General features: G+C 46.9%; 5 protein-coding genes across 5 annotated transcripts; 2 read left to right on the top strand and 3 right to left on the bottom strand.

Annotated features, from left to right (window-relative positions):
- Positions 1–385: 385 nt before the first annotated feature.
- On the top strand, positions 386–1,499 carry DFJ58DRAFT_718054 (uncharacterized protein; the record flags this gene model as incomplete). Its single annotated transcript, XM_041384427.1, has 9 exons — positions 386–507; positions 562–565; positions 587–690; positions 748–949; positions 988–1,118; positions 1,207–1,246; positions 1,275–1,311; positions 1,358–1,389; positions 1,452–1,499. 9 exons carry the CDS (start codon positions 386–388, stop codon positions 1,497–1,499), a joined length of 720 nt encoding a protein of 239 aa, XP_041239708.1.
- A 1,880-nt stretch (positions 1,500–3,379) lies between these two features.
- DFJ58DRAFT_807001 (SART-1 family-domain-containing protein) lies at positions 3,380–6,313 on the bottom strand. The gene is made up of 10 exons (XM_041391212.1): positions 6,076–6,313; positions 5,991–6,014; positions 5,733–5,920; positions 5,577–5,678; positions 5,339–5,520; positions 5,180–5,285; positions 5,064–5,122; positions 4,795–5,002; positions 3,846–4,746; positions 3,380–3,792 (listed from the first exon to the last, which is right to left on the bottom strand). The coding sequence occupies exons 1-10, from the start codon at positions 6,240–6,242 to the stop codon at positions 3,399–3,401; spliced, it is 2,331 nt and encodes a 776-aa protein (XP_041239709.1). The 5' UTR covers positions 6,243–6,313; the 3' UTR covers positions 3,380–3,398.
- A 462-nt stretch (positions 6,314–6,775) lies between these two features.
- DFJ58DRAFT_807008 (cytochrome P450) lies at positions 6,776–9,514 on the top strand. Its single transcript, XM_041391213.1, has 14 exons — positions 6,776–6,822; positions 7,059–7,277; positions 7,339–7,474; positions 7,528–7,716; positions 7,767–7,918; positions 7,970–8,085; positions 8,141–8,258; positions 8,319–8,332; positions 8,391–8,580; positions 8,637–8,693; positions 8,741–8,765; positions 8,823–8,950; positions 9,012–9,150; positions 9,206–9,514. The coding sequence occupies exons 2-14, from the start codon at positions 7,067–7,069 to the stop codon at positions 9,282–9,284; spliced, it is 1,554 nt and encodes a 517-aa protein (XP_041239710.1). The 5' UTR covers positions 6,776–6,822; positions 7,059–7,066; the 3' UTR covers positions 9,285–9,514.
- Positions 9,515–10,923: 1,409 nt separating this feature from the next.
- DFJ58DRAFT_807010 (ribonuclease H-like domain-containing protein) lies at positions 10,924–12,358 on the bottom strand. The gene is made up of 6 exons (XM_041391214.1): positions 12,067–12,358; positions 11,917–12,010; positions 11,746–11,866; positions 11,432–11,693; positions 11,255–11,378; positions 10,924–11,198 (listed from the first exon to the last, which is right to left on the bottom strand). The coding sequence occupies exons 1-6, from the start codon at positions 12,284–12,286 to the stop codon at positions 11,084–11,086; spliced, it is 936 nt and encodes a 311-aa protein (XP_041239711.1). The 5' UTR covers positions 12,287–12,358; the 3' UTR covers positions 10,924–11,083.
- A 24-nt stretch (positions 12,359–12,382) lies between these two features.
- DFJ58DRAFT_807013 (uncharacterized protein) lies at positions 12,383–13,561 on the bottom strand. Its single transcript, XM_041391215.1, has 5 exons — positions 13,156–13,561; positions 13,045–13,107; positions 12,917–12,990; positions 12,774–12,859; positions 12,383–12,721 (listed from the first exon to the last, which is right to left on the bottom strand). The coding sequence occupies exons 1-5, from the start codon at positions 13,198–13,200 to the stop codon at positions 12,675–12,677; spliced, it is 315 nt and encodes a 104-aa protein (XP_041239712.1). The 5' UTR covers positions 13,201–13,561; the 3' UTR covers positions 12,383–12,674.
- Between the last annotated feature and the right edge of the window lie 983 nt (positions 13,562–14,544).

Below are 14,544 nucleotides of genomic sequence, written 5' to 3' on the forward strand. Positions count from 1 at the left end.
CATCTCATGGCACTCTTATTCGTGCCACAATATCAATGACATGTGGCATTTCGTCGAAGATTTGTCGGCTTTCTTTGCCAGCACATTCAATTCTGCATCCATAACTTAAAGCTTCAGTGCCAGCTTTGAGTCTGCACTTGTGCTCATCTCTCCATGAACAGTTTCCGCAGAGAACTCAGGACTGCTACTGGTAGTACTCTCTTCGCACAAACTTGCGCTCATACTCAAGTCTAATCATACTAGTCTCGCGTTTGCAGCAGTACATTGTGACCACAGGTTCCTCTATACCCATACTTTCTCAACTTCTGTAGACGTAGAGCCTTTGGAGACACTAAAGCACAAGCCAAAAGCTAGCACACCACTTCGTCGTAGTGCATCTGCATAGATGCCCATTCGCTCCAACCCGACACCTACTAGAAGTTCTACCACTCTTATAACAGCGGTACGCTACTTATTGTCAAGACTACGCTCCCGTCTGCCGGATGCTCAGACACTCCACGATGCCTGGTGAGTTCCACACTGGGGCGACGGGGGCGAGATTTTTGTGTTCTCAAATGGAAGTTTTGTGTGCTGAGGTCTTGGGAAGGGAGAAGCGCGACGATTTGCACGAGAAGTTCTTGCACCCAGCGAGGTTGGCCGGTTAAAGGATCCAGAGACAGAGGAACTGGAATTTGTGACAGATCCAACAGAGTGAGTACTTAGTTCAACCATTTGAGCCGAATTTGCTTACAAAAACTCCCTTGTCAGAAAAACTCGAATACAAGGAGATTTAATTATACTTAACCGTATAGCACCACTCGAGCACCCTGAAAATGCTCCTTGCGTACCACCAGCTTTCCCTGCACTCCCTGCAGATACCCTTCTGGCGCAATATATATTCTCTCAAGCACTATCACGTTCTACATCTCTTTCAGGTCTTGAAGAATCACTTAAGGACTATCTCTCCTCCGTAGCACTTCTCCCGTACTCCCTCGAGAACACCGGAAGCCTTGTCTAAGCAGGGTAGCCCTCATCAAGAAGCTCAGAGCGTTAATGAAGTTTCGCCAGGGCCTTAACCTCAACGGGGAGAACTTCTCCGACACCCCAGACTTGTACTGGACCGAGCCTGGATTTAGAAGGTTAGCATATTGGTCATGAGTCCAAGTTGATCTAACGTAAACTGGAAGGTTTCAAATCGATGACAGCGGCTCTCGAAGGGAAGGCGAGAACCAACGCGGTCAATGAAAAAATCACCTACGCCGCGGAGGTGAGACGCTCAAGAATTGTCCAACTAGGTGCAATCAACTCTCCGTCAGCTACTTACGGAGGTGCGTCGTCTGACGTCAAAGATTGTGGGCGCATGCTAATCTTTTTGTAGTTATCGCCCTTATTGCCGTGGAAGTTGTCATCGTAGGTGCTCCAACGGTTATTTCAACTTTTACCTCCTCATCTTATGCACTTTCCTATTTCAGGCTCTGATACGGGATGGCCCCGAGCTCTGGCAAATGGTTTTTGGCTAATCTCATGTTGAAGATCAGATATCAGCTCCTCATTCATAAGCGATCAATATTCTCAGTCCTCATTGAACAGGAATCTTTACGATTTGTGGGTGCTGTTCTAAATTCAGACATCATTCGTGTTGATCGGGTAGACAGTATTGCATTATGTGTCTACACTACTCAACACTCGCAAGCTTTCACATATTTATCGTGGTCAATCTCCACTCAATCTACATTCATTATTGGGTTTCCGATCTTCACGTAGGTTTAATGTCGTGTAGGGGCCGCCTGTTACTCGCGCAAGTCAGTCTTTCTGTGTTTGCAGAGCGAAGCTCAATGGAGCATACAAAAGGTTTCGATCAGCTGCCAACGTGATCAATGTTGCGTGGCCGTTTGAATGGAAATCACTTTGTGCTGATAATGCCAATCCCGCCGTAAATTCGGCTTTCACAATGATTTCAGATCCGGTCGCATCCTTCCCCTTCCTAGTGCGCAACATTACCAAATTGGAGACAATGATCCAAGGCGCAAATACTCTGATCTGCAATGAACACTTCCGTCTAATTGAGATCTGGAACATCCCAGCACTGGCAAAACAAATGAGCGCAGCTCACTGTCCAAAACTAAAGTAGGGTGATGTGATACCTTCCAGAAGCTCTCTTGTGGCTGACAGGTGCCGTTCTGGCTTGAAGCTCATTGGATCATGTGTTATCGCCCTGTGACCCTTCATCACGGAAACGGTGAACAGATGAGAAAGTTATCTAAAGCAATATATCGTAGAGGATATCCCAACAATCTACATAAATCTGCTGACCACTTTTACATGGAAATGTTTGGTATTCAAGTTGTCGAGTAAAGAGTAATCCAGGTGACTTCAAGCCAAATAGCAAACCACGTGTTTACGACAACTAATATTCCTGGAGATAAGGGTTTGGTACAATTGATTGGCATTGGACTGCCAGCGTGGCTGACAATGTGCCTACCTCTTGCAAACGGAAGCTGGTGTGACCTCAACCTGATGATGAATGCTACCTACGACAACGCCTGAAGGTTCTACTCCTACTGACGAGCTACGCAAACACCCGCCTGCATCAACCCCCGCTGGAGGTACTGTCCACATGACTAGAATGTCATTTATACAACTAGAGGATCACCAAGACAATTCCATTTGGTTCATCCTGATACTGCCAGATTCGCGACCATGATAAGCTTCAAATTACCGCTGTTTGATCCTCAAAGAAGTACTACGAGTTAGTAGGCAGCGCATGTTGGTTCTTGTTTAGTGATACATGCAGATTTTGAATGAAAGACTAACTGATGCTGAAACACGTATGGCCATGACATCACCTCCGCCTTCAGCTAGTACTTACATAGCCTTCTTTTCAGATGTCACACATACTTCGTAAATCAAAACGACTGGCGTTAATCAAACGTTGATCTAGCGATCCAGATCCGTCAAGTTGTTGCTTTCCCGCAATCTCGAGGGGCGCCTCCAGTTTACGGAACCTTCTGGCCTAGAGTATGTTTGAAACCATTAATATTGCTTGGAAATAAACATGATTGATGCCACGCAACAAGTGGTTCTAGACTGTCATTTTGTTCACCCTCTTGTATTCTCGCTTGTCTCATCCTCGTGTCTTACTAGATCAATTCCCTCAACAAGCTTCTTACCCTGTTTGTTATTCTGATAGAATTTTTTATGTAATGGGCCGGCATAGAATATGGTGAACATGTTTCCGCCGCTCGCAGGTACAGAACTGCTCAATTTAAACAAGCAACTTCAACGATCTTGAGCGACTGTTCATGTCTGTAGGAAGTATATGAGAAAGTTCTCGAGATCATGGGCACCCTACACCATGCATTCTGAGAGTGATAAACGAGAGCAGGATAATAATTACACCACCGAGATATTAATTAAACTCATCGTCTCTTGGAGGGAGGTGGATCCATAAAGTCCTCTGCTACTTTCCTCTTCGCTCCAAAGCCAAAAGCCACTTTCGTCCGGTCCGACGGCACAGGAGTACCTGTTTGTGTCGGTGTATCTGCAGCTGACGATATACGAGAAAAGCCTGGCTTCATAACTGGGGGCGAGTTCGATCCACTAGGGGGTATAACAGATGAAAAACCCGATGGGGCAGGACTTTGCGAATTGAGGTGAGACTGCAAATGTGGCGCGGGCAGCGTCATGAAACCAGTGGACTCGAGCAATGGAGCACCGGTCTTCCCTGAGTCCTTCTTTTTGCTCTTCGCCTTTTCAGTCTTGCCCTTTGACAGCGGCTGAGGGTCCAAGAACTCCGACGCTTGGGGGACAGCACTATATGAAATACAATCAGAGGCAGTAACGGGACAGACACAGAATGAACGCACCCTCTGTTACCCACAGACAATACGAAGTGAGCTTGGCCAGTTTTCTCCTGGCGGATCTGGAAGGCACGGTTCATGCTAAGGGGGGTATCACCACTTGCCATAGCTGCTTGCTTCTTCTCTTCAGCAATTTTCTTCAGCCTCTTCTCCGTCTTCATCTTCCCGGAGCCCTTGCCATGGAATTTATGGGACAACGCTTTCCATGACTCCTTTGGTGTCAGCACACGGCCATACTCATCGTAGTAGACAATTTCGACGTCAGGCTTGTAGTCCTTAAATAGCTCCAGCTGCGCACGGGCCTCTTGTTGTTCTCGGAGTCGATTCTCGTATTCTCGAGTCGCTTGGTCTTTATTACCACTGCGAGACTGTAAGCGATCCGTTTCGCGTTGGATTTGTCGATGACGATATTCGGCGAGGAATCGATCCCTCTGTAACTGAACATCCTCTCGCGACATTTGATCTGCCGATGGCAGCGCCAATACACCCTGCTGCCGGAGAAGTGAAAGGGTGGCCGCCATACCAGAGCCAAACGTCTTTTCCCCTGATGTCCCAACCTCGGCATCGTCATTCACTGCGGCGGTCTTCTCCTCCGCTTCAGCCATGACTTCCATCATATCTTCGTACTCCTCTTCCTTCACAACCTCACCAGCTTCAATTTCATCGAGAGCCTCGTCGCCTGCAGCCACTGAAAGGTCACGAGAGGGTGATATCTGTTTGGCAGGGGTGGGTTCTACTGATTCCTCTGCAGGCTCTGTCTTCACTGCAGTCATGTTGTATGAGATAGCCCGAACGAATTCTGAGGTATCATCGAATGTCAAACCATTGGTGTCGCCATCCTCTGCGTCGTCTATCTGTAAAGGATCATCTGCTTGACTCGATTGCTCTCGGTTGCGTTCTTCTGCGACTAAAAACAGTCATTCTTAAGCCCTCGAAGGGAAGCAGCCCGGCTTACCTTTACGGGCAATCTCTTCCGGAGACAATTTCTTGGGTTTGTGAAGCTTCGCTCTTCGAGACCGAGCAAGGGCAGCTTGTAGCTCATCGTCATCGACAAAGTTGGCGTCTAACTCACGTGGCCTAGGCACAACCGGTTTCTCATCAACCTCCATAATATTCTCGTCGCCATCAATGGGGGCGCGACGTGATGAACGTTTCTTCTTGGTCTAATGGATATGGATGTCAGGCTTCCTTAACCATAGAGCCAAAACGTTAAGTGGCGCTTACCTTTGGTTTCTTGAAACCTACATCTCCCTCTTGCAGGTAATCGCGCGTTTCCAAATTTTCTAGAAATGGGGATGTATCAACAAAAGGCAAGGGACAAAATAGAAATAAAAACTGACTGGCGTAATCTATTGACAGCAAAGACTTATTTACGCTAGCTAGTTCTTGTTTCATCTGAACGCCACTGATCGTAGTAGATGTAACAGAACTGCCCAAACGGAAATCCTGAAAAATAGGTAAAGGATTAATTATGGTGGAATGTTGTGGACAAGACGTACAGTTTCCCTAGGACCTTCAATATCCTCGTCATATTTCGCCAGAATCGATCTCTTCATTCCAGCTTTGCCATCCCCAAATTCGTCATCGTCATAACCGGTGTAATCCCGTCTTTTAATCTTTAGTTCATTATTCTTGCGAGTGCGTTCTTCTTCGGCCATCTCAACATTCTGAAGTTCATCCTCTGGATGGATGAAATTAGGAATAGCAACATTGTAGTAAGGCTCGCAGTGGACGCACCTTCATTGTCAAGAATACGGCTGTCTTTCAATGTGAGAATACGGGCATCGCCTTCTCCGAGGTCTTCAAAGTCGTGACTGACTTTGAGACCAACCAAGTCCTCTGCGGATAGATGATCAGGCAAGTCATTCTTCATGTTACAAGAACTACACGCACTTTCCGTATAGTCGTCACCCTGGAAAGCTCTGTCCAAGTTCTCAAGTTCCTGCTGCCTTTTCTGGGCCAGCTCCTTGTCGCGCTTCTTGGCTTTCTTGATCCACTTCAGAGTATCTTCTGTATCGCCGTCGGGATCACCAAGTGTTGTACCCTTGAGGGAAGCATGGAGTTCTCGTCTGTTCCTCACCCTGTGGTTGCAAAATGAGCAATAGTCATTGGCTGAGGCCGAAGAGCCAGTATAAATAAATCGAAACTCACTTCGCTATCCGGTCAAATATTTGCCTGGAAAAGAGAAACGTCAATCAGAACAAGTCGTATACTCAGAAACGAACCATGTAAATACTTTGTTTCTCTCTCTTTGACCTGTCGCTCGCGCTGCTTTGCATAATTATCCTCCGCTTGCTTCTCTTTGTCGTCGGCTGGTGCAGAATCATCTGTAAGAGGTTTGAGACCGAGAGAGATACGGATCTTGTTCGTCTCTTCAAGGCTGATGCTTTCCTCCATTGACATTGTGGTTTAGAATGACGAGTAATAACTGAGTACTAGAGAGCAGAACACAGTGAACTTCCCGGAGTATGTTGGCAACTTGGGATCGAGTGTGCCATTAGTCACTGGTTTGGTGTGAATTTTTGCGTGGTTCCCAATTTGGTTGAAATAGATACTTATTTTTGTTTTGTTTTGTTTTTGGTCCTTAATATTATAAAACAAAATCTCAGGAATACTGGTAAATATTAGTAAGGAGAGCGTATCAATTCCATGCCAAAAGATTACATATATCACATATCCCCTGCGCCGTGCGACATTCATGCGCGTGAGTGCCCATCATTTCGTGAGTTACACTTTCTGATGGTTGGTCACGTGATGTCACTGTCAGTCACAAAAATCCTAGCCATACTTGTACTGGTCTAGGAACTCAATGTGACACGATGTACACTAAGAGTACCAGCTAGCTACGATCCCCTGCGATTTATTCGTGAGTGCCCGATGATGATCATTTCATCAGTGATGCTTTTTCGCAGAATTCTCTGAATTGACCTACTTAGGCCATTTGCGGGATGCCGGAGTACTCGGAAGAATTCTGAAAATCCGCCCATCAAAAATTGGCCTCATGTTTGGGCACATGATCGTATGATGCCTCGAGGTAAGGACATGAATGGCAATCCGAAACGTAAAGATCGGAGTGTGTTACATGCACACACTACCAACTACATGGATTCGCTTGCCACATAAACATCTTTTCTTACTTAGCCGGGCTACCAAGGCGCATATGAAGCCCGAGTTCTTTTGGCCTTATCTTCCTTCTCGGACCCTTACTTTTTTTTCAGGCCATCTTCATGTCCACATCAGCGGACTACCGTATTCCAGCTCTTGCTGCCATATCTGCGGTAGCATATGGCCTGGTTAGCTGGTGGTCACATAAGAAGAGAAACCCAGGAGGTCTTCCCCTTCCTCCAGGTCCCAAGCCGCTCCCAGTAGTGGGCAACGTGCTTGGTCTCAAGATTGATGAGCCATGGGTCACATACACACACTGGGGTGCTACGTACGGTAAGACATTGGATATGGTCCTGCAGTATACACAAAACTAATCCTCACAATTTATTTCAAGGTGAATTGGTGTACTCTCGTCTGCTTAACCAAGAAATCATCTTGATCAATACTGAGAAAGTTGCGAGGGACCTATTAGAGAGGCGCTCCAACAATTACTCTGACAGACCTGGCATTCTGTGCCTGACGAATGACTTGTACGTGCAATTAAACCTCGCTTGCGATTATCAGATTTACCGAACCACGGCAGTTTTGGCTGGTCATTTAATTCTGTCATGATCAAGTATAATGATCGTTGGAGGCTCCACCGACGATTGTTTCACCAAGCGTTTCGCCCGGAAGCAGCTTATACATATCAAACAATGCAGCTTCGCAAGGGGCGAGAGTTGTTAAACAACTTACTTGAAGACCCAGCTAACTGGATAGCGCATCTCCAGACGTAGGAGCACTGATATTGTGTACTATTTTGATACTGACGTCACAGATCAGGCACTCAGCCTCTATTATTATGTCTGTCGTTTATGGTTATGAAATTGGCCCAAGGGATGATCCCATCATTTCCATCGTTGAGAGAGCTGTCAACTTAGCGGTGTCTTCAATCAAACCCGAGGTTGCTGCTTTCCTTGGCGCATTCCCATTTCGTGAGGTTCTTTGCTCTTTTGTGACCTACTTGATGTCTCACAAACATACAGTGCAGCACATTCCATACTGGTTCCCTGGAGCTTCGTTCAAGCGGACAGCTATCTTATCCACGAAGTACGCCGAGGACATGATTGAGGCGCCATTTCAGTACGTTGAAAAGAATATGGTGAGGTTCAAGCATCTCTTACAACTAGTCATCCATCTCATCTGAGGCGAACTAGGCGTCAGGCTTGGCATCCCCATCCATGGTCGCTGACGCTTTGAGAAAAGCCGAAGATGAAAATGCGTCTGAGACGTATGTCAAAGCAATCAAAGAGAGCGCCGTGACTGCCTTCGCGGGTATGTTGATCTGATCTTATGTTTTCAAGCTGATCTCTTACACTATTGTTTCCATCTCAGCTGCCTCGGAGACAGTGAGTCATATCGCAACTGTCGCGCTTACGAAAATGTTGCTAACAGTTTTTCTCTCAGACCTCATCAACTTTGATTATTTTCATCTTGACGATGCTGCTAAACCCAGAAGTACAAGCCCGCGCACAGGCTGAAATCGACTCTGTGGTCGGTTCGGTCAGGTTACCGAATTTCGAGGACAGATCATCACTGCCATATGTCGAGGCTGTTCTCCGCGAAGTTCTCCGGTGGCACCCCGCTGTACCATTAAGTTTGTATCGTACAAACTATATGCTATGAGTGACGGACTAAACGTGAATGACACAGGCATCCCCCACGCTGCCACGAATAATGACGTCTACAACGGATACCTCATTCCGCAAGGTGCGACATATTTGATAACTTGTAGCTTGTCGATTAACACACATCAGGGGCTACGATTATAACGAACACATGGTGTGTACTTACCAATCGACAGACTTAAAATGTTTTTACCGCTGATCATTATCAAAGGGCGATCACACGCAACGAAGCCAAGTATCCCAACCCAGAAGAATTTAAGCCCGAGCGATTCTTTGGCGCCGATGGCGAGCTGAACGATGACACCGTGAGCTTTGCCTTTGGTGTGGGTCGCAGAATTTGTCAGTCTTGCTGAGCTCTATTTGCCTCCTTATTAATGATTCTGATTATGACATCATAAAGGCGTCGGGCGATATATCGCGGATGCATCCGTCTGGTCTGCGATGGTCTCGATCCTTGCTATCTTTGATATCAAGAAATGCAAAGACGAGCAAGGCAACAATATTGATGTAAATCCGAAGTTTACTGCAGGCATCACTTCGTAAGCTTCTTTTTTGTGTGCATTCTTGATTCTAACTATTCTAATACCTCCTCAGCCATCCATTGCCCTTCCCTTGTCTCGTTGTCCCCCGACACAAAGGATTTAACACGGAAAAACTTGCTGAAATGTTCTAAGGTTCAGTTATCTCAATGTCTGGTTACAGCTGGTTCTGTTGTTGTAAAATCTTTCTTGATTGTAGATTAGCTTTCCTATCCTCCACGTTTTTACGCTAACGATATCTGATGTCCACTCGAACTGTCCTCACGAGCATTCATTCATGTTGTACAACTACTCTCTTGACACGTCTGGGAAATGATCATGCACTTCACGTCGCAATCAACTACAACTACAAAGTATTAAGAAACGACGACTTCACCCTCACCAGCAGTGGCGCGAACGATAGAACAAGGTATGTCAGGGCAGGACACAGTATCTGGAACGAAGCTCTTCTTCGCAGGAAATCCTACAGGTTGGACAGAGACTCGTAGAACAGAGCCAGAGTGATTCCCATCGATTTCAGCATCAGACAGGTCGCAAGGACCGGAGATACAGAGAGCCGAGAGCGATCTTGTGTGCGTCGTGTAAGGAGAGGAAGATGTTCGTTCACCCACGCTTGTAAAGAGACCGGACGGTGACAAGTCGGAAACGGATGAGATTGATGACGAAGGGGTGCACGAAACGAGTTTCCGGAAGTTGCGTCCTCCACTCCCCGGAATACGTGTGTCGTAGCTAGGACGCAGCGTGAACACCTCTCGAAGAGCAGGGTCGTAGATCACAGTAGAGCTCTTGAACCTCAGTTTGTCCCGCGGCTTGGTGTCACCGGAAGCATCGATGACGGAGGAATCTACGTTGCCACGCGGAGAGCTAGCATAGACCGAGAAGTCGAGTAGATCAGATGCAGATGCGACAGAGGGGACACCCTTGAAGTATGGAGCAAAGTATGTGCTGCCTCGATCGCCGAATGGAGAAGCGAACCGATTCTCTCCTGCACTCGGCGAATAGGAGTAGTTCGGATGAGTAGGCGAGCGAAATTGTTTGGCTTGAGGAGAGCTAGTCCATACTTTGAGGGAAGCAGATGACAGAGACGTTGATAGGTCTGCGTTGTAGGGAAGCGAGTTCTTGTCGCGCTGGAGCTGCGTGCCAAAGACAGGTGGCCAAGAACTGCGGAACACATATTCATTGGAATGCTTCGGGAATGCGTAGGATGAAGGAGGAGAAAACGAAGGCATGGGTAATTCCGGGCGATCGAACAGCTGGGGATGAGACAGTCGTGGAGATCCCCGGAGATTGACGACATTACAACGACCAAGCTCTGGGTCACTGGAATTCGTCGACAATGCCATCTCTTGGCCTTGGGTAGTCCTACATCTGGCCTCTTCAAGCTGCCGCAGGACGACGTTCTGTGGCAGCACGAAAGGCTTCAACCCTTTCGGCTTCTGGGATGAACCAAGTTGAACGATAGTGAAGCTCTGGCCCTCAGTTCCTGGTGCATCGGATTCCTGAGTCGCTCGCCTTCCACCAGTAAAGAGACCGAAGAACGAGCGGAACAGTCCTGTAATGAGTGACAAGGATTTGTGAAGAAAGAGGACAAAGGTGTGCAGAATGGGAGACATTTTCGCGAGCGCTGAGTAAGGACAGTGGCGGACTCGTTCGCGAACGACACGGCGGTCGGGTTGCAAAGGGTATAAGAGCAGGGCTTACCGCTGCTGGCATATAAGTACTAGTGCAACATGGCGGCTGACATATAACTATAACTCTATCGTTTCCTGAATTATTTGGGAACTTGTCAGCCTCCCCATTTCGTAGGCGGTTGGCTGGAGACCGAGCGAAAATTGCCTCCAGAATTCGAATCAGTTATTGTCGTCGAAGAAACTACAGTACTGGCTGTGGGAGGTTGGAAGGAAGGAATGCTGCCATGCTGTACAGAGTGCTTTTATAGGTTTCCAATACTTTGAATTCCAAGGTCCTTGGTGACAATACACCGGTCTTTCTCTCTCCCCTTCCCGCCCTCGAATGCCTTCATTAATGACTCTTGTCCCTCGTCAATCCTATGAAAGGGACAGATGAAGTTCGGTATTGGCCAGTGAAAGAAAAATATCAATACCATTTTACAGAGTGAGCAGATTTCTCCAGTATGACTTTAACAGTCGTCCACGAAAACCGGACGATGGATGGGAAACCGAAAGTAGGGTCGAGTGAGTTCTTTACCCAATTTTGAGTCTTTGGATCTGCAACTGCGTTAAGCAAGGAAGCAGAATTTCCTGCGACTTAAGTAACATACCCGATGGATAGCCACTTCCGAATTCTCTGTTCCAGTTTTCTTTTCGAGCGTCCTTAGCTGCATTGTTGTCTTCTTCAATTAGTTCTTCGAAGGTCCAACCATCCACACACGCATCCCTTGTCACCTTTGCCGCCACGCTGGCTGCTCCCACAATCTTGAATTTTGAATCTGCTTTTGTTGTCACTGTGAAACTGATGCCCGGGAATTGTGAAGAAAGATATGCTTCATAAGTAGTTGTGTTTCCCAGTGCATCCACATATACCTAACCAGATGATAGTTTAGTATTCATTCGAAAACACAGGGCGCGTGTTAACCTCAGACAACTGGAGTCCACGCTGAAGAGCATCGCGTATGAGCAATACGGTTGCATCCTGGGATTGCTTGTTTAGATTTGTTGGCGGAATTCTCAACATCCCAGCTGATATGGCTTGTGGGCTAGTCACCATGAGAAGTCTCACAAAGGATAAAACTTCGGATGTGCGTACCTGATGACTCGGACAGACCATCCGAGATTCTGAGGATCAGAGTTAAGAACGTCTAACAATTGGGCTCGCTTTTCTGGAGTGAGTGTTTTGGAGTCTGGTAGAAGATATGGCTCGTGTCATGATGTAGTTGAGCGCTTGAGAGATGTTTACCAGCAAAGCCCAGCTGCTCTAAGTCTGTCTTCCAAGATGCAGGGCAGTAGGCAACACCATAAACAAGTGGCCCAAGTACAGGGCCACGACCAGCCTCATCAACACCAAGAATATATGGCCCTGGTGCTGTAGGCGTTGAAGAATGGTAGGTATACGAGTTTGTGAGTGGACTTGACGGTCCAGGCGCTGACGGAATAAGAGCAGCAGAAGTTCGGGACATAATTTTGGACGATGCCTTGTAGGTATCTCGGCTTAGACGTCTCTGAGCCAATATACTGTTTCCACGATTACAAGTCGAAGGCCGACGGAGGCCCGGGAAGACTGTGTTTACGCGTTCTTTGTACCTATTAATCCTTATTTAACAAAAGCCAAAATAGACGACACCCCTGTCACTAGTCACTGTGGTCAACTTGAAAGTCCTCTATCAAGTGGATAGATAATGGTCTGTGCTAAATTGATAAGTACCTGTAACTCGGATGGGTTTTTCAGGACACTGTAAGACAGATCTATGTGGTACATTCTGGAACTCGATCTATTGTAATAGATATTATATTGGACATCGTGCTACCAAGTCCGTCGTGCACGTTCAAACTACCACTATGGCACAATTAAAATTCTCCATGTTTCTCGAGGGTGCTTTTAGCACGTTCGTTTGCTACAGAAATAATATTTAGTGGGTTGTATACTTCAAAGGTTAAAGATCGCACCTGAATGCTTGGCTTTTTGCTTATCAAGTGCGTCCATTCCCTTGGTTTCTGCAATGCGGTCAATAAAGCCACCCGTCAGCGCCGCACTACGAAGAGAGTTTTCTTCAGATGAGTTCGGGACAATTTTGCACTATGATACTCACAGTAGCTCCACAGCCTTTGCATGGTTTGCAGGTTTTCCGTTCTTCTGGACGTGCTTCTCGTACGCTTTGGCAGCCTAAGATGATGTGATTGGTAACGGCATCGTGCTCGACAGGCACGAAAGACAAACCTCGTATGATGCGGCAGCGGCAAGGAGCTCATGGCTCAGTTTGGCGCTGTGTCCACCAGTCACCTACAGGTCGTTGAGATGACCGGTCAATGTAACACCACTGCAGCTTACCTGTGAGTGTGCTTGAGACTCTTCAGAATTGGATGTGAACCACATAGTGTTTGTGTAATGGAATAAAACTGAATTCAATGGTGAATGCGACGTCTTTTATAACTACAGAGAGCGGTGCGATCATAATGATGTCAGTGTGGGGTGTACACCAGTGTGCACTGGATGGGCGGAGCGTAGCATCACTTTGGTGCGTTTAGTGCCTGAACAATAATAGACGTAGTGCCACTAATGTTCGTCTCAAACTTCGGACTGTACCAATGTCTGGAGGGCATCTGTTAACTTTTCCAGGAGGTAAAAGCCAAGGATATATGGCCCTAGTGCTATAGGCGTTGAAGGTTGTGAGTGGACTTGACGTGAGGGAATAAGAGAAGCAGAAGTTCGGAACATAATTTGCACGAGGTATCTCGACTTAGACATATCTAGGTTGTTTCCACGATTACTGTTGATCTTATCCCCGACTATGTCATGCCGTCATGCGTGAAAATTACTTACCTTATTTGTTACCGGGTGCTGTGCCCGTCGCCCGATGCTATTATTGAAATTTGAACTTTGCGTTTATAATAAAGTAGGTGAGCGTCATCATGATAAGCTTACGACCATGACTGTTTATCTATCTGCCGCAGGCGGTCCAACGTGCTCCATTGCTTTTTTCACAAAACACCCTTCTGTTGTCTGTCGTCTGCACGATACAAATTACCCAAATCCGACTTTCGTGTGCTATAGTAAGTGCTGTCCGCACCACAAAGTACTGGACTCCCTCAGGCTGCTTTTTGTCGCGGTGAGCATGTTATGATTGGTAAGATGCTGGATGATAGTGAACACAACGCTATGTCCGTTCTGTTTTTACCTGTACTAGTAGATTGTATGTAGCTCATGATGCACGTGTCGGAGACTGGCGCGGCCGAGCGCCGTTACGATGTGGGAATAGCCACGATAGACGACACCCCTCTCACTAGTCATTGTGGTCAACTTGAAAGTTCTCTATTAAATAATGGTTTCAAACTTGGCAGTGCTAAAGTAATGAGTACATTATAGGGAATCCGACGGGATTATGAAACCCGGTTGATAGTCCTCTCTAGACGGAGGATCGAGTTTGAGAGTAGGACGGTTCATGTTCCGACATAGATGAGCAGAATGCGATGAATTATTTAATTGAAATGTCGAAAAAACTAAAAGTCCTAGCGTGACGACGGACAAATGAGAAGAGGCACATAAAGAATTCATGAACATGCCTAGCGCGACGACGGACAGGAAGGCAAAGGCCTCCTAAGTATCCGAATCTGCGCTAGGTAACAAAAAGAATCTCCGCTTGGAACAAAGATTGCTCAGCATGTGCGTCATGCCTGCAGGGGCGCCCGGAGCAAGGCAGAGGGACAGACCCTGGGTTGG

The sequence above is a fragment of the Suillus subalutaceus genome, assembly GCF_016647625.1.
Source record: "Suillus subalutaceus strain FC151 chromosome Unknown DFJ58scaffold_120, whole genome shotgun sequence".
Taxonomy (NCBI): Eukaryota; Fungi; Basidiomycota; class Agaricomycetes; order Boletales; family Suillaceae; genus Suillus; species Suillus subalutaceus.